Source organism: Rhinichthys klamathensis, unplaced genomic scaffold, assembly GCF_029890125.1.
Source record: "Rhinichthys klamathensis goyatoka isolate OS25496 unplaced genomic scaffold, OSU_Roscu_1.1 h1tg000446l_1, whole genome shotgun sequence".
Taxonomy (NCBI): domain Eukaryota; kingdom Metazoa; phylum Chordata; class Actinopteri; order Cypriniformes; family Leuciscidae; genus Rhinichthys; species Rhinichthys klamathensis.
The window spans coordinates 350,105-371,949 of NW_026606941.1; the positions used below are offsets into that span (position 1 = coordinate 350,105).

At 37.9% G+C, this 21,845-nt stretch overlaps 2 protein-coding genes across 3 annotated transcripts; one reads left to right on the forward strand and one right to left on the reverse strand.

Moving 5' to 3' along the window:
* plk3 (polo-like kinase 3 (Drosophila)) lies at window positions 1–7,003 on the forward strand. The gene is made up of 15 exons (XM_056236402.1): window positions 1–253; window positions 1,535–1,642; window positions 1,732–1,848; window positions 1,937–2,066; window positions 2,175–2,262; window positions 2,347–2,442; window positions 2,833–3,031; window positions 3,192–3,318; window positions 3,627–3,739; window positions 4,110–4,227; window positions 4,904–4,987; window positions 5,097–5,259; window positions 5,439–5,568; window positions 5,862–5,975; window positions 6,107–7,003. The coding sequence occupies exons 1-15, from the start codon at window positions 53–55 to the stop codon at window positions 6,302–6,304; spliced, it is 1,986 nt and encodes a 661-aa protein (XP_056092377.1). The 5' UTR covers window positions 1–52; the 3' UTR covers window positions 6,305–7,003.
* Window positions 7,004–9,889: 2,886 nt separating this feature from the next.
* LOC130071534 (dynein light chain Tctex-type 5-B) lies at window positions 9,890–13,092 on the reverse strand. Of its 2 annotated transcripts, none has more exons than XM_056236404.1 (3): window positions 12,965–13,092; window positions 11,965–12,042; window positions 9,890–10,692 (listed from the first exon to the last, which is right to left on the reverse strand). In XM_056236404.1, the coding sequence occupies exon 3, from the start codon at window positions 10,679–10,681 to the stop codon at window positions 9,989–9,991; it is 693 nt and encodes a 230-aa protein (XP_056092379.1). In that variant the 5' UTR covers window positions 10,682–10,692; window positions 11,965–12,042; window positions 12,965–13,092; the 3' UTR covers window positions 9,890–9,988. The 2 variants fall into 2 exon arrangements, with proteins under 2 accessions (XP_056092379.1, XP_056092378.1); XM_056236403.1 differs by having other exon boundaries at window positions 11,907–12,042; window positions 12,965–13,090.
* Between the last annotated feature and the right edge of the window lie 8,753 nt (window positions 13,093–21,845).

The window sequence follows — 21,845 nt, forward strand, 5'->3', positions numbered from 1 at the left end:
AAACTTCACATAAAGGAGGTTATTTTCTAAGGCGCAGGATCTGTATTGATGAATGGATCCTGCTCGTTTTACCACAGCGCAGCGTCTTTCCTGTAAAATGATGAATCCGGATTTGTTCAAACCGTCTCAAGCGGCTCAACCGCCCGCCAAGCCGAACCGGAGTAAATCAGAGCACGTTAAGACGGAGGTCGCCCAGGTGGTGGTTGACGCAAAGTCTGGAAGATCGTACTGTAAAGGAAAGCTTTTGGGAAAGGTACCACTCTTTTATATTTACGCAATACATCGGAGCTAATCTTTTGAATAAATTATGCCATTTGTCATATGTTGCTCTAACGTGGACGCACGGTGCGCAATGTGTCGGTCTCGTGAGTGCTCGGCTGGTTTTGGGAGCTGTTCATGGGTGCACCAGAACCACTGGACCGCAACCCGCCCTGTCTGTGATTCTAGAACCTACCTGCCGGTTATAAGACCGTGTTGTCTTCCAATTTTGATCAATTACATATGTTTTTTTATGCAAAGACACTCTTTGCAATTTTGGAATTGACTGGATTTTTAATACGATTCCAGACTTGATCCGATGTCGGGGAAAGAGATGAATGACTGAATTAATCAATGCATCAATGGAAATGATGCTGCATTGCTTATGATCAGTGGAACCTATGACCACTGTCAGTTTCCCTCTCATGTTTCCAAAACAATGCTCTTATTCTAATTAGACGATTGATTTATTAGAAGTCTCATCATCAATCCCAGTTTATAAAGTGCCGCATCATGGTGCGATGCTGTAAGGATGGTCTAGTGGGAAAAGAATACGTCATTCCTTTGTACATGTGTTGGGACCAGGGTCAGAAATTAACTAGGGATTGGGGTAGAAATTACCCGATATATTTGAAACGTGGAGGTGAACAAATTGTTTAAAAAAAATATTTGCATGTTCTTTTTTTTTTTTAAAGGAACACAGGTGTTTTCTGCAGATTTAAAATGAATCCGATATGACGGCTGGTTTACTGATTGCCACTTTATTGGTCTACTGATAATTGGTACAATCTCCCGCAAAATAAAACTTTTCAACAGCTACAAAAATAGTTGACCTTGATGTTAGAGAGCTGTGTTTAACTTAATTTTAACCTAATTTTAAAAAATCTAACAGAACATGTGCTTTTTATAAAAAAAAATTATAGATAATGGCCACAATTCTGTTTCTATTAAAGCATTTGCTAAATGGATGACACGCTGTTTAAACATATAAATGGTGCAAAGGGTGAAGATGCCCCTTAAAATCAATTCCAGTTTGCAGATACTGTCGGTACTGGTCGGTACATATTGAACACCTTCATAACTGGCTGCCTAGACCGCATTCTTGACATCAGTCATGTGGAAAATATGAATCAAACATGCTGGTAATCTCTAAACAGATTGTCTTTGTCTGAAAAACTAGTTAGTTGCTTACAGTCATTGAGTTGAGACCGTTGAACAGGGACCTGCATTTAATCACCTGTTGACACATTTTGATTATTATGGCTTTTGTTTCTAGGGTGGTTTTGCACGATGTTATGAGATGACGGATCTTGCCAACAACAAGATGTATGCTGTGAAAGTTATTCCTCAAAGCAGAGTCTCGAAGCCACACCAGAGAGAGAAGGTAAATGGATAATAACCGAGTGCACATGTGAATCGTTATATTTCCAGCTTCCTCCTTTAATATTTATATTCATCGGTTTTGTCCCACAGATCATTAATGAAATCGAGCTCCACAAAAGCCTCCAACACAAGCATGTGGTGAAGTTTTCCCATCATTTTGAGGACCAAGACAACATTTACATCTTCCTTGAACTCTGCAGCAGAAAGGTGAGCTGCTTTACTAAGGACAGACCTCTAATGTTCACATTTGGTGAAAACAAGGCCCTGATTCTAATCCTGTGCTTCATATTTTCAGTCTCTGGCACACATTTGGAAAGCAAGACATACATTGACAGATCCAGAAGTCCGTTACTACCTCAGACATATCATATCTGCGCTCAAATACCTCCACAACAAAGGCATCCTCCATAGAGACCTCAAACTAGGTATTGTTTTTGACCTTTTTTTTTTTTTTTTTGCCTGCTGTTTTAATCCTAGTATGACATCCATTAAGTTCAGTTGGTTTGACAGTGCTATAACTTTTTTTTTTTCAGGTAATTTTTTTGTGAATGAGAACATGGATTTGAGATTAGGAGATTTCGGGCTGGCAGCAAAGCTGGAGACAGTCGAGCAGAGGAAGAAGTGAGTTTGCTTGCCTTTTATCCTCAATAACTTTCATAAAAATGCACATGATCAGTGTGCTGACATAAAATGCTCTTTTTGCAGGACCATCTGCGGGACTCCAAACTACCTGGCACCAGAGGTCCTTAACCGACAAGGCCATGGGACAGAGTCAGATGTTTGGTCGCTGGGTTGTGTAATGTAAGTCTTTTCAAGTCTACTTTAGACCATTTTATGGTTATTGTGTAGACCAGGGAATCCCAAACTGCAGGGGGTTTGCGAGTTCATTTTTAAAATAAAAAAAATAAAAAATAAAATGCTTACTAAATTATTATTTCTTTCATTTGTTTACTTGCATATCACATGACTGTTAATTGGTCATCAGAGAACCTTGAACATCCAAATGTGTTCTTAAATAGAATATTAACTTACAATCTCAGGGGGAATTTTTTTTAGGTCTGATCCAAAAGATTGGAAATTTCTGTTGTCTTATATATTAATACACTATTTACATTATGGAAAGTCCCTATCTGATTTATGTTGCTTCAGATGTGACAGCCTTGATGACAAGCTCTTTTCTTGTCTATTTAGGTACACACTCCTATGTGGGAATCCACCATTTGAAACCTTAGACTTGAAAGAGACCTACAAGTGTATTAAGGAAGTGAGATACAGCCTTCCTCCATCCCTCACTCCAGCTGCACAGAAGCTGATCTCCGCAGTCCTTCAGAAAAACCCCTGTGACCGCCTTACGCTGGATCAGATACTGGCCCACGAGTATTTCACAAAGGTTAGTAATCATTCATCAGTATCCAAATGCAATTTAAACCTTTTCCTTTTAACTTGATTATAAAGAGCAGGTTTAAGTGTTTACTTTTCTTAACCAGTTCCTTATTTTAATTCGGCAGTCCTCTAATCTGTTTTTTTTTTGTGTGTGTTTTCTCTCTCAGGGCTTCACTCCAGAAAAACTCCCTCCCAGCAGCTGTGTGATGGTGCCTGAGCTTAATCCACCCAGCCCTGCCAAGAAGTTCTTCACCAAGATGGCTAAAAGCTTCTTTGGCAAGAAAAAATCAAAAGGTATGTACCTATTCGAACCACTCTTTCTATTTGAGATGTTTGGAATAGTGTTATTTTAATATTATTTTCATATTATTATTATTATTATCTTTATTGGCTTGCATTTTTATGTTTCCAGATTATTTTAATTTTAGTATTTAGTCAATTTAGTACTTCAACTCATTTCAGGTGGTTGCCAAGCCGACATTTCTAATTTAAGTTTAAGTTCATCAAATATTTGATGAAAACATTAATAGTTTCAGTTAACAATAACACTGGTTTGGAATGAAACCTTAGTTTCTGTTATTGACCTAAAATTGTCATTGCAGCTGTTGAAAAGACCCCTTGTGAGGAGAAAGATGACATTTCTAAACTGGTGTCAGGCATGGTGAAACACTCCATCGGTCGGCAGATGAGCTACAAGACAATGGGAGTGAACGAGGTAATAATGCATGTTACAGTTATGTGCATTAGTGCGTATTAATAGCGTCTCCGCTCCGCGGCTGACTCATGACTGTCGTAGAAAGCTGCGTCTGTGCATGCAGTTTTGCACCATAGCTAAAGTGGGCTCTGTGGGGACGTGTTTTGAAAGCCGCTGTAGATGAATAATGAGTGCAGTAGTCCAACTATTGTGCTGAATGTCTCAGAATAACTCCGTACTGACCAAACCCACATATTAATCGCATGACAAATAGATCTTTTAAGCTTGAGACATGAGATTGGAAAATGAGTGTCCACTGTGCATGATGATTGCTTATAACGGAGTACAAGGAAGTACTTATGATTGTAAAAACATTGTGACTTCCTCTTAGGCCACTTCTCCCACGGTTCAACTGGCAAGCTCTGGCCCTCTGGACACCCCGGCCGAGGAGGAGTCCCGGAAGTCTGCATCGCGCTCCTTCAAAGGGACCGTCGCCAGCAGCACTGATGGTAAGGGACCGTAACGGCTGATTTGCTCAGACATACAGCAGTAAATAGTTTTGGATGTGCATGTGTGAGGCCTATTTTATATAGACACAACCCCTCAGGCTTTCAGAGGCAGCTATTAAAAACAAGTTTGTCCAAAATCATCCTGCCCTACTTAGTTTTTTATTTCTTTGCTGAGTTTAGCAGCAAGATGACGTGTCATTTTTACACTTCATATATTTGGCTGGCACTTTAGTTATACCTCTCTTCTTATATTTACACTACCAATCAAAAGTTTAGGGTCAGGTGAACTTCCTATTCTTAAAAAAATTCCTAAAATAAATGATCACAGTTTCCACAAACATTACAAAGCACAACTGTTTTCAACATTGATAATGGACTGGAGTAATGATGCTGAAAATTTAGTTTTGCCATCACATGAATAAATTTGCATTTAAAAAAGAAAACTCTTATTTTAAATTGTAGTAATATTTCATAATATTAATGTTTTCATTGTATTCCTATGCATCCTTGGAGAACTTTAGAGACTTCTTTCAAAAACATGAAAAAAAATGTTTGAATGACAGTTTACATGCATATAATGTATAACCATGACACAACAAAAATTATATATATTTTTTTTGTACTGTTTTGTTTCTGCCTGTATATAAATAAAAAATTCTTTCCTTTTTCCCCTCAGCTTGTGACGATATCCCGACCCCTGCTGCTGTAGCCGAATCTGCCATGAAGGTTCTTAACAGCTGCTTGTCTTCCATGCCAACAGGTTTGTTCCCACACTCTGTTCACACCGAGGTGCTTAAGCGATGGCCATTTTCAAGGTTTACTCTTAGGCCATTGATCATGTTCTCAAATATTGTCCTTCCCTCTTCCAGCTTCAAAAAACCCTCCCTGCCTTTCTAAAACCAAGCCTTTTATCTGGGTAACCAAGTGGGTCGACTACTCCAACAAATACGGCTTCGGTTACCAACTCTCCAATCAAAATGTCGGCGTACTCTTCAACGAAGGCACTCATCTGAGCCTGTGTGACCAGCGGAGGTACGTCAGCTTGCTTTCTGTTCTCTAATGAGCCTCCAGTTTGGCATTTTGGACTGAGCTCTGATTGACCCACATAGAGTGCTTTACCCTTTACAAAGTCTCTGCTTTCGACCAAATGCTTTAAGCTTTACTTTTAGTCGTGAAATTCTAATTCTCCTTTATTTTTTATTCTTCTGCAGGACTGTACATTACTGTCTGACAAACAACAAACACTTCAGCTTTCCAGCTGACGCTTTACCAGAGAAGCTCCAGAATCAAAAACACATAGTGGATTTGATGGCTAACTACATGGAGCAGAATCTTATGGAGGTAAGTCCATAAATTGGTCCATAATTTAAACATTTGAATTGTAAGATAATCTAAGATAACATTTTAAATGATATTTAAAACATTTTAAATGAATTAAACTTAAGTTCAGCACTAACCTTTTAACCATATTGTATTGTATAAAAAAATTAATTAAAAAAATAAAATATTTTAATGATTATTGTCTTATTTTAAATATTTAAATCCTATTTTAAATCATTAATCTTTATAAAATAAAGCTATTTCTAAATGTATATAAAGTTTTATAGTTTTAAAATAAGTTTTCCTTTTTGTAGGGTGGAGACGTCAATGGTGAGAACCAGCCACCTCCAAGCTCTTCTCCATTACTGCTGCAGTGGATCAAGACTGATCACGCCTTAGTCATGCTCTTTGACAACCGAACCCTACAGGTGAGTCTTTGATTGTGCAGGCACGACAGATGAAACATTGACTATTTGGCCACTGACCAAAATTGAACGACTGACCTTGCTTGGCCGATGCAGCTCATAACGTTTCCCTCTGATTCTGCTCTCTTTCCCAGGTTAACTTTTACACGGACCACACGAAGATCATCCTGAGCAAGACCTCGGACTCTTTGTACCTGCTGACGTACATCAGCAAGGAGCGCGTCTCTTATTCCTACCCTTTGAACGTGCTATCCGAATGGGGCTGCTCTCCGGAGCTCCGGCAGCGGCTTCATTACGTGGTGCAGCTTCTCCAGCACTACACCAACGCATAATGAACCCCGCGGAACCGCTGTTCTGCTTCGTATTACGATTTGCTGCTTACCGCTTCAATTTGGGAAGCAAAAAAGGACTATGACAAAGAAAATCAGGGGAAGCTTCCATGTTGCCACGAAGATCTCCTGTCCTTGGTCATCAGCTGGCCTCTTTGAACTATGGTGCACTATTCTTTTTTTTATTTTTGCAACTGAGCCTACACCAACAGTATCACACTACCAGCTTGAGTCACAGTGTGCACAACCAAAATTTGAGCCCGTTCATTTTATTTGGATTTTTAGCTAGACTGAAGTGCAGATGGCATACAACTCACAGGGTTCTAAAGCGTCTTGCTTTTGCTCACAGTGTCTCATGCACTGCGCAAGATGGGCTTGGCTTTTTATGCTCGATCACTTGGCCTTTTTTTTTTTTTAAGACTTTTATTTCACTAAATGGTACACAAACTAGAAGAGCTATGGACACCAAATGGTTTATTCTTTTAATGAGATTAGTTTTAAAGATGGCAGAGGTGAATAGCTGAGGTGGAACTGTAATTCATGGAGGAGCAGTTAGGAGTGGGAGTGACTAAAGTGCCTTTCTGATGGATTCCTCTGTGCAATAATGGCCCTGAATCTCCAGCTTGAGTCAAAAAGGGAATGAGACGGGCTTTATATAGTCTTCATATTCGGTTTTCCAAGCAAATTAGGCAGGAGGGGGGGGGGGGGGGAAACACTACAAATACACACCTGATATAAGCTTTTTGCTCTTAAAAGTTAATATATCCCTAATGTCTGTACTTGAGGGGAAAAAAAGACTATGTATTCAGTGTGCCTCCAGCTTTGTTTACTTGACATGCTCCATAAGTAATCATAATGTCCTTAAAACTGTGACCATGGCTGTAAGTGATGTGTTTAGAATACCAACATTGTGAAAGCCATTACTCTCAGACAAATCCTAACTAGTATTATTAATTAATTGTGGCACGTGTTCTATTTATTTTTTTATTTATAGTTTTTTATTTATTGATGTAACATAATTGTCAACACTGGGAAATGTTCAGTATGATCACTTTTTATGTATTGGGAGAGTGGGGGGAATAAAGTTTATTGAAAATATAAATGTTCTGTGTCATGATTAAGTTTCTTTTTTCATTTTTAAAAGAGAAACAATGTAAAAAAAATTATATATATATAAATGGAAAGTGGGGGAATATTTTTTTTTTTTTTAAGATTACAGCTTGAGTCGTCTTCTATAATGCCTGATAAGTTTGGAGAGAATCTGACGAGATCAGAGACCATTCCTTACATCTCCAGATCCTTCAGATTCCCAGCTCCATGTTGGTGCTTCTCTTCAGTTCAGCCCACTCATTTTCTATAGGGTTCAGGGAGGGGACTGGGACGGTCATAGTAGAAGCTTCGTTTTGTGTTCAGTGGCATGTTTTAGTGTTGATTTTGATGTTTGTTTTGGATCATTGTCCTAATGGAAGATCCAACCTTGGCACATAAGATTTCTAGCATAAGCGGTCAGGTTTTGATTTATCTGTTGGTATTTGCTAGAATCCATGATACCACATATCTGAACAAGATGTCCAGGACATCCAGCAAAAAAATAGGCCCACAACATTAAATATCCAGCTGTATATTTAACCGTGGGCAAATTTTTTTTATTCCATCTGGTGGGTTTGCTGCCAAAAAGCTCTCTATTAGGTGTTCAAGCACGAAGAGCTGAAAACCTATTGTAATTGTTAGGATTTAAAAAAAAAAAAAAAAAAAAATCCCCTAAAACGCATCGGGCAGCCCAAACCGTAAGGCCTAGAGACTTGAAACCTGGCCAGATGGTAGGCCTCAATTTGGGGAGAACCTATCAGAGTATGACCCCGATTGGCCCATAGGTGGCGCTACAGCAACCAAAAGAACTAAATTGTGCATAACTCCTAGACTGTTTGACTTGGAATCAAGGTCTTTACACCACTGATCCTTGGCTTGATTTAGGCAGGAAAAATTTTCTGCTATGTCGAATTTTGTCCAAAAACTACTTTTGCAAACTAGTCCCTGGTTTTTCGCCCGATCGGAACCAAAACAGTCTAGGGCAATTCTCTGGACTCTCTAGATCAATAATTATAAAAAAAAAAAAAAAGTTTAACTTTAGCATTTGGGTGGCTGTAACAGGGTCATTTAGAAAAGGGCCGTGACAAAATACAGTCGAAAGCCTATAAATCCTAAAGGAAAACTCAGAACTTCACAAAAATTGATGAGCACATGTGTCATAACATGGTGAAGAAGCGTGCAAAGTTTCATGGAGATCGGACCATAGGTGGCGCTATAACTGTCAAAAAGGTCTCATTCTTATTAGGTGTTCAAGCACGAAGTGCTGAAAACCTATTGTAATTGTTAGGATTTTTTTGAAAAAAAAAAAAAATCCCCTAAAACGCATCGTGCAGCCCAAACCGTAAGGCCTAGAGACTTGAAACCTGGCCAGATGTTAGGCCTCAATTTGGGGAGAAACTATCAGAGTATGACCCCGATTGGCCCATAGGTGGCTCTACGGCAACTAAAAGAACTAAATTGCACATAACTCCTAGACCGTTTGACTTAGAATCAAACCGTAAGGCCTAGAGACTTGAAAGCTGAAACCTACAGAACTAAATTGTGCATTACTCCTAGACCGTTTGAAAAACTGTGTAGATATGGAGAACAACTGATTTTGAATGGAACTATAGATTTATATCATTTGCGTATTCTCCATCGTGGATATTTTATAGTTTCAGACCTACATTTCGATTCAGCTTAGAGCCAAACACCATTGTTGGCATGAAGGCCTTAAATGCTTGAACACCATTAATTGCTGCTTGCAGCTATATATTTTTTTAGCTTTGTCTGACCACAGAACCAGGTCCCTTTTGAAGTTCATGTCATGTCTAACAACTGAATATGCTGGCGTTTGTTTTTGAATGAGTGAGGAGGATTTTTCTTGAAACCCTCCCATGGTGATGTAGGTGCTGTTTGATTAAAAAAAGAAAATTAGCATTCTGACCCCCAAGACTCAACTAATCTCTCTTCAGCTGTGTTCCTTGGAGAGTCTTTGGCCACTCAAACTCTCCTCCTCACCGTGCATTAAGACACTATAGACAGACACATGTCCTCTTCCAGGCAGATTTGTAACCTCTTTAGTTGATTGGAACTTCTTAATTATTGCCCTGATGGTGGAAATGGGATTCTACCCATGGTGCGCTTAAATAACAAATATAAATGGGAATATACTTCAGAGATATTTTACTCATTGGAATTTATAGGGGTGCCAATAATTGTGGCCAACATGCATTGGAGAAAAACATTTATTTCATAATGTGAGTTTCCCCCCACTTTCAATTGTTTTACTTCAATGAAAGGTTAGAATTTTGTGAATTGTTTTTTTAATGAAATATCAAAAGGATAAACAATGCAGATTTATTTTCACAGCCGCTTATTTGCCAAAGCTGCCAATAATTCTGGAGTTGACAGTATTATACTGTTTAACTGTGTCTTTGAATGCAGTCTTGGTAAGCATAAGAGACTTCTTTCAAAAACATTTAAAAAATGTAATATTCCAAACCAGATGACCAGTGCTGTATTTTGTGTAATTATGTGACCAGTATTTATTTTATATCTTGAATTTTTAAAGGTGTGCATTTTGTACACACGAAATAAGAGATGTTGATTTAACTTTCATTCAAAGTACATACCATGTATCATAGCCACAGCAAACAGTGAGTGATTTTGGAAAACAGCAGATGTGAAGTTGTCAGTGTTGGGGTTGATCAGGCCACAGCTGGCCACCCTTATACCTTGTTTATCATTCTGCCCGACCACCACCTGGCACACGAGTTTATATCGTGGCGGATTAACATCTTTTAGCTTACTGAGAACTAGATCTGCTAACATCTGACACAGTTGGCTACAACTGTCAGGACTGTAATTCACACCTTCCAAATAACTATCCAAAGTGGCCTGTAATATCTGCTGGGTCCTGCTGGCACTGAAGTGGCACCCTGGTTCTGGTCCCATTCTGTAGGTGTTCTCCACATAGACTTCTTGGATGGGTTGGGGAAGGTAGAGTCCAGAGAAGCTCACTCTTCCTCCCTGGTGCCAGCCGGCGAAAGAGAACCGCTTGCCGATGGAGATGTGAGAAGTGCTGACGTTGGGGCTCAGGAACGATGACTCTGACGAGAGACCAGTCATGCCCCTGAGGAACAGGGGTCTGTGGTGGGGCTGGTCCTTAGATTGGTCTTTGGAGCTTCGGCGGGTGGAGATGGAGCCCAGACGTCTCCTTGGAGGCCCTGAGGTACCTGGTTCTGTGGCCAGGGAGCGATTGAACTGAGCTAAAGTCTCCTGTGACAGCGGTAAAGGCTGATTGGCCATGATGAAGAAAACTGTGAGGAGACAAATCACATTGTATCGATATATAGCCTTGTTCAAAAAGTGATTTTGAACATTCTTGGGCATTAAAGTCTCAAGTTCAGTATCCTGTTCATTATATCTGTAGTAAGTCATTGAGGCACAAAAGACATCAGTTCTTGAGAATTAATTACCCATGTATTTGTTGGAAAAATATGTGAACTTACAGGAAGGTAAACTCTGTAAAAGGGGTCATGCAAGTTCAATGATTGAATTCTTACAGTGTGAGACTAAGGGCCTTACACCCAATAACACAAACTAAAATTTTACTATAGCTTCCTCAAAGACACAGGTTTCTAAATTAAATAATTTCCTTGATCAAAAAACATTTATATGGATCTAATTTAAAAGGCATTTGAGATGTAATAGTTATAGTACAAACCACTATCAGGGACACCATCATTGTCCCAGATCCTGTGAAGGGGACCTACTAAATTAATTTTAAAGCTCAAATTGGGGCTGGGGTCTAACATTACAATTTTGTCCCAGGCCCTATGAATTTGTGTCCAACAAAATCACTTCAAAAGGTGTTTACAGTAAGGCCATTAAAAAGGTCAGACTAAGGAATTGAGAGTGACAATATGAATTGAGAGTGACAAAACGTGTTTCTAAAGTAGATCTATGAATTAAAAGCTCAAATTGTAAAACAGTCAAGCCAAAGTCCTAAATTTGAATGTTTTTGCACTTTTGCAAGTTGTTCGTGAAGGAAAAAATTTACCAAAATACCATCAAACTACTGTTTGGAACTGATCTATTGGCACACACACACAAAAAAAGTTGTTTGGTTTTTGTTGGATTTTTTTGCGAATGTTAGATATGCCCAATAAAATGACACATTTCATGACTGAAAAAGGCCCTCGAGATGCTAATCAAAAAAACATTAATTCATTTTTATGAATCTCTTTTGCTGAGGTTTCTATTCTCATGGTAATATTTTATAATCAAGAGGATATCAATTTCAATTGTTAATGGTTTATTCGCCCAGACTCAAAGGAATGGTTTTCGAGACACATCTTCTTGAGTCCAGACCTAGATCAACTGCAGATGATGATAACAATTGAAAACCATTACTATTGCACCAGGTTTAAGGTGTTTCATGGAAGCCAACCCGAAGAGCTTATTTAAGAGAATGACGTGCTTTTTAATGTATGAAACACTTTTTGATCAGGACCGTCAGGGAAGTTCCCACCTGTCTGTACAGTGAAATGTTGTTAGAGTCCTCAGACTGAGTCAACGGTGTACCACACCTCAGGTTCGGTTCACTGCTCTTCTGCCTTTTCCCATCCACGGTCTTTGCCTCCACACCACTCTTGAGTGATAATAATCTATGTGCCAAAACATATACACACACACACCACAGTTTACTGCTCTACACTCATGTAGTTACAGCAAGTAATGAGAGGAGATGAAACGTGAAAGTACAGGTATGGGTAGAAGAGAGAGTACAAATGAGTCTTTCATTTCTGAGTCACTAGAAAAGAACAGCAAGCTCTACATCCTCACTCAGATAAAATAATTGAATGAGCACATCCTTACCGTCAGCTTCCGCACCATGAGCAGCAAGAATGAACAAGGTAAAATCACTCTTGAGTCAGAGATGTTCAACATGAACTTCAAAGTTACTCAGAGGAGCACATACATTGTCTTAATTGTGTTACAATATATTGAATACAAATATATTTACGTATCAGTGTGATACTTCCTGACATTTAAATTTTTTGTCAGAATGGATTAAAAATTAAATTTCAACTTGATAACATTCATCACGTCTTACACATAAAATATTACATATATATTATGTGTCTCAGAAACCCCAGCAGACTTTTTAAAAATCAATTTGATCAATATCATTTTTAGTTTTTTCGAATAGGTTTTGGTGAAATTGACACCAAACGGAAACAATTGCCACTATACTATATAACAACGTCGTTTCTAAATAAGTTCATGCCTAATTTGTGAGGGTTAAAGCTTCAAAAACGTCTGTCAAAGGAATTTAAATAGGTTAGAGGACAATTTTAAAAGAATTTAAAGAGAAAACAATTGGTAATTTTCCAAAATTAATAATATTATTTTTTACCTTTACATCATTGGTGTCTCTGGTACCCACAACATAAAAACAGTAAAGTCAATCTTAAGTGATAATATTACTGCCAAAACCATCTATTAAAAAGAAATTACCAAAAATGTTTGTTAAGTGTAGAATTCAGTATCGTCACGAATCAATGATGGGTTACCCTAATTCCTTACCCGTTTAGGAGCTCAATAAAATATGATTATTGTCGTATTCCAATGAGGGAGTCTCTTCACAATGTTGTCACTAAGTGGTCCATGCTCACTGTTGCGAGTGCATCTCTAAGCAAAGACCAATCCCGTAAATTATTGTCAAAATGGGCTACATGGGCAGGCACACTAAACAATGCCCCGCAAGCCAGGCAATCATTCACACAGTGCTTTGAATAACCTGGATATCTGCCACGAACTTGCTTGTAGTCATGGAAAGCCTTTTATTTCAACTGTCCACTGTAGCCTGATTGGCTTATCAACAATTATGGCCAATGTCCATAGTCATGGGTTATCAAATTTATTTTACCAGTAACATACATTTTTTGTTTGGTAGATGTTTTGCTTTGTTATTTTTGTATTTCCAATAGTGATATGGAGCTGCATCACAAATGGACTGATTATTTGTATTTGAGAGAGAAAAGGTGCTGATCTCTGGTTGCCAGTGGGCTGAATCAGGCAGAACCATCTGTTTCCACTGCAATCAAGAGGAAAAGGAGGGCTGCAGTTACATTCAGACACAAGCAGCTCATCAAACGTACCTCTGTGCTGATTCTCTGTCTCACTAAATCAATTCCAGCAATGTCAGTAGGATATTTCAGAAAGAACAACTCAATAACTCTTGTGAGAATTATCTCAAAGAATATCACTGACAAATACTTTATATCTAATGGAAAAATTGTTGTTCATAATCATGAAAATGTGCGTAATGTCAAAGTTAGTCATGCGAAACATAGGGACATTTGTGAGGAAGTTGGAAATAAATTACAGACGTGCACAGGTCAACAAGTTCTAGCATGCCTGGACATGTCTGGAGATGTGTCAATAGTGGAGTTTGAAAAGGGCTGACAAGCAGAAAATACAAACGGTGGAGACAGATGAAAAGGCAAGACCTTTGAGAGGGGAAAACCATGCATAAACCGTGTTTTCGTATAGATGGAGAACTCTCTCTCTTCCATAAATCAACTAGTAGATCGTCGCAGTACAGAACTGAAACTTTTACTTTTCTGGAGAAAAAGTAGTGTTTGTCACCAAATGATTACCAAAGTTTTACAATGCTGTTTTGGATGGTTGCTAGGGTGTTGCTATGTAGTTGCTAGGCTGCTTTGGGTGGCTGTTATGTGTACCAACCTCCAAGCAGTGTTGTTACGCTGCATCCGAAATTGAATACTTACTTCCCTACAGTATGATAAAAAAGTAAGCTAAAAGAGTAGTATATTTGAACACATAGTAGGCCTATTCGAAAAACAGTAGGCAAAAAGTCCTCGGATGACCTACTACTTCTGGCAAGATTCTGAAGTGCGCATTCGATGGACACTTCACTATACCATGAGGCCAAGGGAGAGGATTTGTGAATAGAGGTGAAGCGATGAAACTTATGCTGGTAGGTCACATCATGACAATGACAAAATGGCGGATGTATTTCGTCCGAATTACATTCATAGTACACACATTCATACTATATAGAACGTACTTTTATAAAGGTTGCGAAGTAAGTTCAAATTCAAATGTAGTACTCAGACAGTATGCGATTTCGGACGATATAGTGCAGCAGGGAGGACGTTAAAAAATGTCTTTTTTTGTTCTGCAACGTAAACAGCACAAACTCGCACCTTCAATTAAATCTCTAGTTCAACATGTGATTTTGATGCACAAGGAGTTAGTAGCACTCATTAACAAAACAATCCGGAATTCAACTCCGAGGTTAACTTTGTATCTGTACTCAGTGAACCTGAGGGGTCTAGTGTTACTCAACTAAAATACTATGTACTTCAGGTCTAATGATGTCAGCCAACTTAAAGATTTGGAGGAGCACTGAATCAGCCTAGGCCTACTCAAACTGGAACTGAGGTAACCTTGTCAATCATGAGAAAATCCTTTAACAAAGACCTTTAACGTCACAATATGCTGTTTTAAAGGGATAGTTCATCATTTATTTGCCCTCATGTCATTTTAAATGTAAGAACACAAGATTTGGTAATGAGTTCATTCAGAATTGTGAACCGTTTGTTGAAAAGAACTGGCTTTTTTTGGGCATTTCTGAAGATTAATAATCACAGTCAATATTAATTGTTATTGCATAGAAATATTTAATTGAAACTATTTTTGTTCCACAGAAAGAAAATCTTATACGTTTGGAATGACATGAATGAAACAATTTTAATTTTTAGATGAAGTATCACAATAAGAAAAAGCTATATTACAGATTTAAAGTAATTTATTACTTCACCTCTCTAATTTTTGAGTGGAAAGTTGCTAAAAACTAAACATATTTATTTTTTTGCTACTAAATATAATACAAAACATTTTTTAACTGAAATGTTTTTTAAGGGCATTTAATCCATTTAAAAAAAGACAGATTCAGACCCGAATTGAGATTTTGACCTATTATCATCATATCAAAGTATTATTTTTCTCTGCATTATTCATTGAGACACTGATGCATTTTTCATTGACTTTAATCATGGTGTCAGATTAACATCTTTTCTGAATCACAATTAAATGCACAATGTTTCATAGAACAAGTGGTTGTCCATGTTATGGCACGAAAATACCTATTTTTTTTAAAACAAATTAATGAATTAAATTAATAGTTTTATTCAGCAAGGATGGGTTAAATTGATCATTGACAATTGACATTATTTATAAAATTATATTTCAATTAAATGCTCTTTTGAACTTTCTATTCATCAAAAAATCCTGAAAAAAATATATATTAAGCAGCACTACTGTTTTCAACATTGATAATAAGAAGAACTGTTTTTGACCAAATCGTCAAATTAGAATGATTTCCAAAGGATCGTGTGACACTGAAGACTGGAGTAACGATGCTGAACAAATTCAGCATTACCATCACAGGAATAAATTACATTTTAAAATATATTAAAATAGAAAATAGTTATTTTAATTTGTAATTATATTTTACAATATTACTGTTTTTATGTATTTTTGATCAAACAAATGCAGCAGTGGTGAGCGTAAGAGACTTCTGTCAAAAATATAAAAAAGGTTAAACAAGTAGTCTAATTGTTAATCATTGTCAACTCTGCTAATGTGTTAACTGTGACAAAAGTATGAAATGAAACATCCCACAGCTCTCATAACCTGACGTTGTAGTTGTTTGATGTTTTGAGTAAACCTGCGTGAGTAAAAAGTAACAGTAAAAAGCTGGGGCGCATTTCTCACTCTGACTAAGTAATCTAGTGTCACCCACTTGCCAGTATTTCCAGAGGTAGTCTTAGAACCAGTGAATCACATTCGGGAACCACAACAAAAAAATGGAGTCAGACAGGAGTTTAGTTTCCTTTTGACAGCTTCCTCCATTTCCTTGGCCCAATCCCACTGCCCCCTGCCCCCTCCTTGGTGGAGTTCAGCTGGTGGGCTGTGCTGAGAGAGTCACTGCTGAGTAATACTAACTGTGACACTGCTGGCCTGATATCACTCATATGCTCTACAGTGTAAATAAACTGAGAGACCCTTATACAAACACTGCCTGTGGATGAAGGGCTCATCCCTTATTTTTAGTAGCTAACAGGCTTAAGTTACGTCAAAACTTTTAAAGGGACAGTTCAGCCAAAACATGAAAAATTCTGTCCTCATGTTGTTTCAAACCTGTATGACTTCCCTTTTTTGTCCCATAGGCTACAAAGTTGTATGTTGTTTTGAACTCCACCGACAAAAACAGTCGAATCATTCTTCAAAATATCAGAACAAAGTCAGGTTTGGAATAACATGAGGGTGAATAAATAATGACAGAATGTTCATTTCTGGGTGAACATTCCTTTTAACCATGATTTTCTATTTCCTGTTGCAAGTTGTGTAAGTGGGCGGGCTATTCTCATGCTAGAGAGCATTTGATTGGACCAAATCTGTGTAGTGCAGGATGAGTCATCAATACTTTTGGGGCCCTATTTTAACGATCTGAAACGCAAGTGTCAAAGCGTAAAGCGCAAGTAACTTTGTGGGCGGATCCCGGCGCTGTTGCTATTTTCCCGGCGGGATAAATGCCTCTTGCGCCAGGCGCAAATCTAAAAGGGGTTGTCTGAAGTAGCTTCATTATTCATAGGTGTGGTTTGGGCGTAACGGGAAACAAACCAATAAGAGCGTCATATCACATTCCCTTTAAGAGCATGATGAACGAGGTGCGCTTGTTCCATGGCGCAAAACTATTATAACGGCGCATTTACCAGGCGCGCTTCAGAATCGGTTCACAGCCGAGGAGATCGATGTTCTCGTCAGGGCCGTAAAAGAAAGAGAAGTGACATTGGGGACGGGACAAACCCACCCAAATTAGCTTCGGTTAAACATGCATATAATAATCGGGGTAAATGTGTAAGCTTTATGCCTATTTTTCAAATTGTCATGGACACAACAATGATTTCCCTCGTGTTTTAATATTTTTCCTTATAATAATATATCATTTGCAAAAAATAAAATGCATCTGTGTTGATGAGAGAATCATCTACAGTGTATGCACGTTGTTCACACTCTGTATTATGGCCAAGCATGCGCGCTTAAAATAGCATCTGAATGTACGCGCAACGCGCCACTGACTTTAGACTAGGTTTTTTCTGGTCAGTGGCGCAATTGTTTTCTGGAACTGCAAAATACCACCAGGGAATGTTTGGGCCGGAACACGCCTCCTTTTTGCGCCGACCCGCCCAGGGAGCGCAAGTTCATTTCCTAGTTTACCGGCGTGCGTCTGTGGAGGGAAAAGCCCGCTTTGCGCGGGTGCAAAATAGGAATGATACATGCGTCAGTGAACAAAGTCATTTGCGCCGGGTGCAAGATAGGGCCCTTGGTCTGTTTTCCTATAAGAGAAAGACTGTAAATATTAAATGCAGCTTTTGGAGCATAGTGGTTCTCTTCTCTTTTGACTCCAACTAATGTCTAAGATGATTTTCGAATGTGTGCCCCTGGTAATTCTGTTGTATTAAAAAAAACCTCAAAAACGCTGTCTGTTAGTTTAATGTTGTGTATCTTTATTTTTAGAGTTATTTTTAGAATTTTAATTAAGATTATGTTAATTTAACTAATTAAAATTCTTTTTAGACATGTTGCAAGTTTTCTAAGGCCTAGAACTACTGGTGTAGAGCTAACGGCATAGACTAAATGCCACAAAACTCATGTTGATTTTATGGGATATTTAAGGAAAACCTCATGGTAATCAACACAGAGGAAGTGGTCAGACCTAGTGAAAGAGCAGTTGCTGATGTTTAGTGACTGGTTTTAATTATTAACTTCCTCAGTCCCACCACATGGCAAAACTCCGAAGACCAAACAGCGCCTTGTCCTTTGGCTTGTTCAGTGTTTCCTGACAAAAGCAGGGATTGTATGGGCTGTGGGTGATGGGAGACTGTTGTGGACTTCCTCTGGACACCGGCGCAGGCCCAGGGCAGGGCTAGATAAGCAGACCTTTGTTTGTTGGACCGTGTTGAAGAATTTTCAGGGAAAGCCCCCTAGTTTGTCTCAGCAAAAAATAATGAGGGCGTATTTGTTTGTGAAAGGGGTCTGTCATTAAACCAGAAACATGTAACAAAGTTTGAATGAACTGATTCATGCACAATTGATGAAGTGTAGAATGGCAGCTTCCTTTTCAGTCTGGTTATTCTTTATTGCACATGTGATGAAAGTCACACTGTTGTTGTAAGTCAGATTGTTGTTCGACTTTTAACACTGTTTTCTCAATTTTGGGGTCAATGCTATCTCCCTAAAGACTGATTTGTTTCGACTTTCAAGATCTGATGCGTCAGCAGCAGGCTCATTTGACGAAAACATTAACTAATAGGATCAATATTGCAGGAAAGATCTTTCTACAGCAGCCAAGGATGTGGACACCTCTTTTTACTCGTTTGTTACTGCCAAAGTTTTCTCTACTAGGTATTCAGATCAGATTTTGCTATGTTTGCCACACCAAGGGTAAAAATGTAAGCATTATGTCTGGTGTTAATTTATACATATATATATATATAGCATTGCTTAAAGAAACATGTTTGTAATTAAAAATGTATTCTGCTTAAATCTTTCAAATGATAGAATTTTTGTAATGCATTTTGGGTAAATACAAAATGTACTTTTTTAAAATATATTTTGGACAATATAAATATATTTAGATGGAAATTAATTTACAAAATGGCCATAAACATATGAGCTAATTAAAAGCAACTGAAACATATTGGAAATACATTTATGTAAATATATTTTCTGCTAATCTATATTGTTACAACCCCCTTAATAGGCTATATTTGTTTATTTATTTATTTACTTGACTTACTCAGCTCAGTTGCAGAAAAACTGATTTCTCATACGCTGACACAGACTTATCCATTAATCACATACGGCTGATCTTTGCTTAAACTGTTTATTATTAATAACTTACTGTCAGTACGACCCGCTCTCCCTGCTCATTCACCATCTGGACTGGAAATGTATCACTGTGACGCAAATGGAAATTTGACTCGAATTAATACATAGGTAGGCTATACAAAATGCTTTTTAAAAATGTATGTTTTTTTTTTCTTTGTCCATGTCCTATGCAAACGATCAAAAGTCTGAGAGATTAATAAAAATGAAAGAGGACAAACAAACAGCTTTGAAAGGTTTTAGACTATATTCTTTGGTAAAGTACAACATCTGTCCTTGGCTTTGACTTAAAGCCTTTTCATTCTCACTCTTTCTTTCTTTGAACATTCTCTTTTTACAGGCCCAAATATTATGCCAGACCAATAAGACATTCCAAAGTAACAGATAGGGGGAATTCCCACAACATTCCCTGCTGATTATTATGGCAGCCTGGATCCCAGATGCACCTCACAGCAGCACTAAAGCCAAAGGCTTGAAGTTTAAGTATAAAAACATCAGTGGATTTATGTATCTCCTACATGTTTAGACAAAGAGATTTACTTCTGTTAGACACGACTTTGTACTTTCCCTTAAAGTACAAAGATTTAGTTTGACACATATTTTATCAGCAAAAAGAATGATATCTTTTTTTGGTGACACAAAGCCAAGATTATCATATAGAATTTTTGGAAATATAATCGCATACATTTCTCTAATCAGAAGTATTGACGTTCAAGATAATAACACTTTTCCAGTTATTTTAACAGATACATATTTAATAAACAGTTAAGTCAGATTTCTGTAAAACTAACATGGAAAAATAAAAAATATAGACTAAAATGAATTCAGAGAAGCACAACTTTCCCATCATCGATACTGTATACAGTATATGAGATGACTTGGAAAAAGTGTCCCAATCACCCTGCATTTATGATCTTAACTAACAGACCAAAACCACCATTCTGAAAAAAATCAAGTCTAAGAATTTTTTTTAATGGCATGTCACTACTGTCAGGCTACAAAAAATGAAATTAATTTAGAATTCAGAAGAAAATACAGAGGTGTTTCTCAAAATCATTTCAGCTTCTCATCCTCATTCTGAATGCCGCTGGCTCGGCTCATATGAGACACGTTACTGTTATTAGCTATACACAGTCAGGCAACGCTGAGTTGTTCAGAACTGAACTTTTTTGACCAGAAATATGTGGGTGTTTATGCTTGATTCATTGACAGGGTATTTCAGAGGTGACATTCAGAACAGTGCGGTTTTCAAGGTGTGCAGAACTGATGACAATGTAATCGAGGGAGACGAGAGCATCATGCACTTCACGCCGGAGCTGAAACAGAAAGAGACTGAGGGGGGTGAGACTGTGGGCGGAGGACAAGTGATTTACTCAGTCAGAGGAAAACCCATCAGGGGCCTTTCCTAACAATAATAATAAAGAGAAGATGATGAAGAAGAATGTGCACTTAATAAGAGTACGGTAAATCTAAAAATAAATACTTGTAGTTTTAAAAGCCTGAAAAAACACTAAGATAGAAATCAATATTTGTTTTAATATTTCATCTTGTTTTCTAAAAAATAAATAAATTGTGCTTAAAATGTCATTGAAAACAAGTGTTAATACTTTAGCGAGATAAATGAATAAAGATCTTGTGTCTCAGAAGCATGGAATGTAAGACACTTCTCTTGCCGTTCTTCTGTCAGACCGGGACAGCCCCGTGCCTGTCTCTCCAAAAACTCCCCTGTTCTTCAGAGTCAGAAACCAGACATCTCTCAACTATCTTCTGCTCATTTTCCTAGAGTAGAGAGAGAGGGAGGGAGTAAAAACAACAACAACAAAAACAACAAAAGAGAACAAGAAATCTACTGGGGAATTTATTGTACTTTCTGCTGTTCCAGACTTCTTATGAATAAAGCATTATAATTCTGGGATGTTCTGGGTAGCATTATAGCTTGAACTTCAAAAAAAAAAAAAAATTCTACTGCTGTTGTGCTGTAAAAAAAACACCCCAAAATAAACTAGGCTTATTGGATGTTTTCCATGTGTATATTTTCCCCTCATTAATAATACTCCCACATTATGCTCAGTGTATACAAATGTTTGTATGGGCTGTGTTTGCATGAGAGCATGTAAGTGCAAAAACCTGCGTGATTGTATCAAGCCGATAAGAATCACTGAATCACATATGAACCCTGGGGGTTATTTATAACACAAATAAACATGCCCACAATAAACTAATACTGAAACAACAGTACAACCCCTCAGTTTCACACAGTGGAAATGTCCATCCACGGACTGCACTGTCACCACAGTAGACTGAAGAGTGTTACCAAACCCTATCGTGACATTTGTGCGTGTGGTGTGTCTCCTGACCTTATAATCTGTTCCTATAGAGTTTATGTAGCCCTGTTCCACTAAGTTTTTTCAGCAACTAGTCAAAATTTGTATTGACTCATCGCGCACCTTTTTTTCAGTATGTTTCAACGCGGTCAAAATAAATG

What these genes read in the sequence shown, in the direction of transcription:
- LOC130071534 (XM_056236404.1), bottom strand. Translation starts at nt 10,681, where the DNA reads ATGGCCAATCAGCCTTTACCGCTGTCACAGGAGACTTTAGCTCAGTTC.
- plk3 (XM_056236402.1), top strand. Translation starts at nt 53, where the DNA reads ATGGATCCTGCTCGTTTTACCACAGCGCAGCGTCTTTCCTGTAAAATG. An exon ending in AGACAATGGGAGTGAACGAG is followed by an intron (nt 3,740 to 4,109) that starts GTAATAATGCAT and finishes ACTTCCTCTTAG; the next exon opens with GCCACTTCTCCCACGGTTCA. An exon ending in AGCCTGTGTGACCAGCGGAG is followed by an intron (nt 5,260 to 5,438) that starts GTACGTCAGCTT and finishes ATTCTTCTGCAG; the next exon opens with GACTGTACATTACTGTCTGA.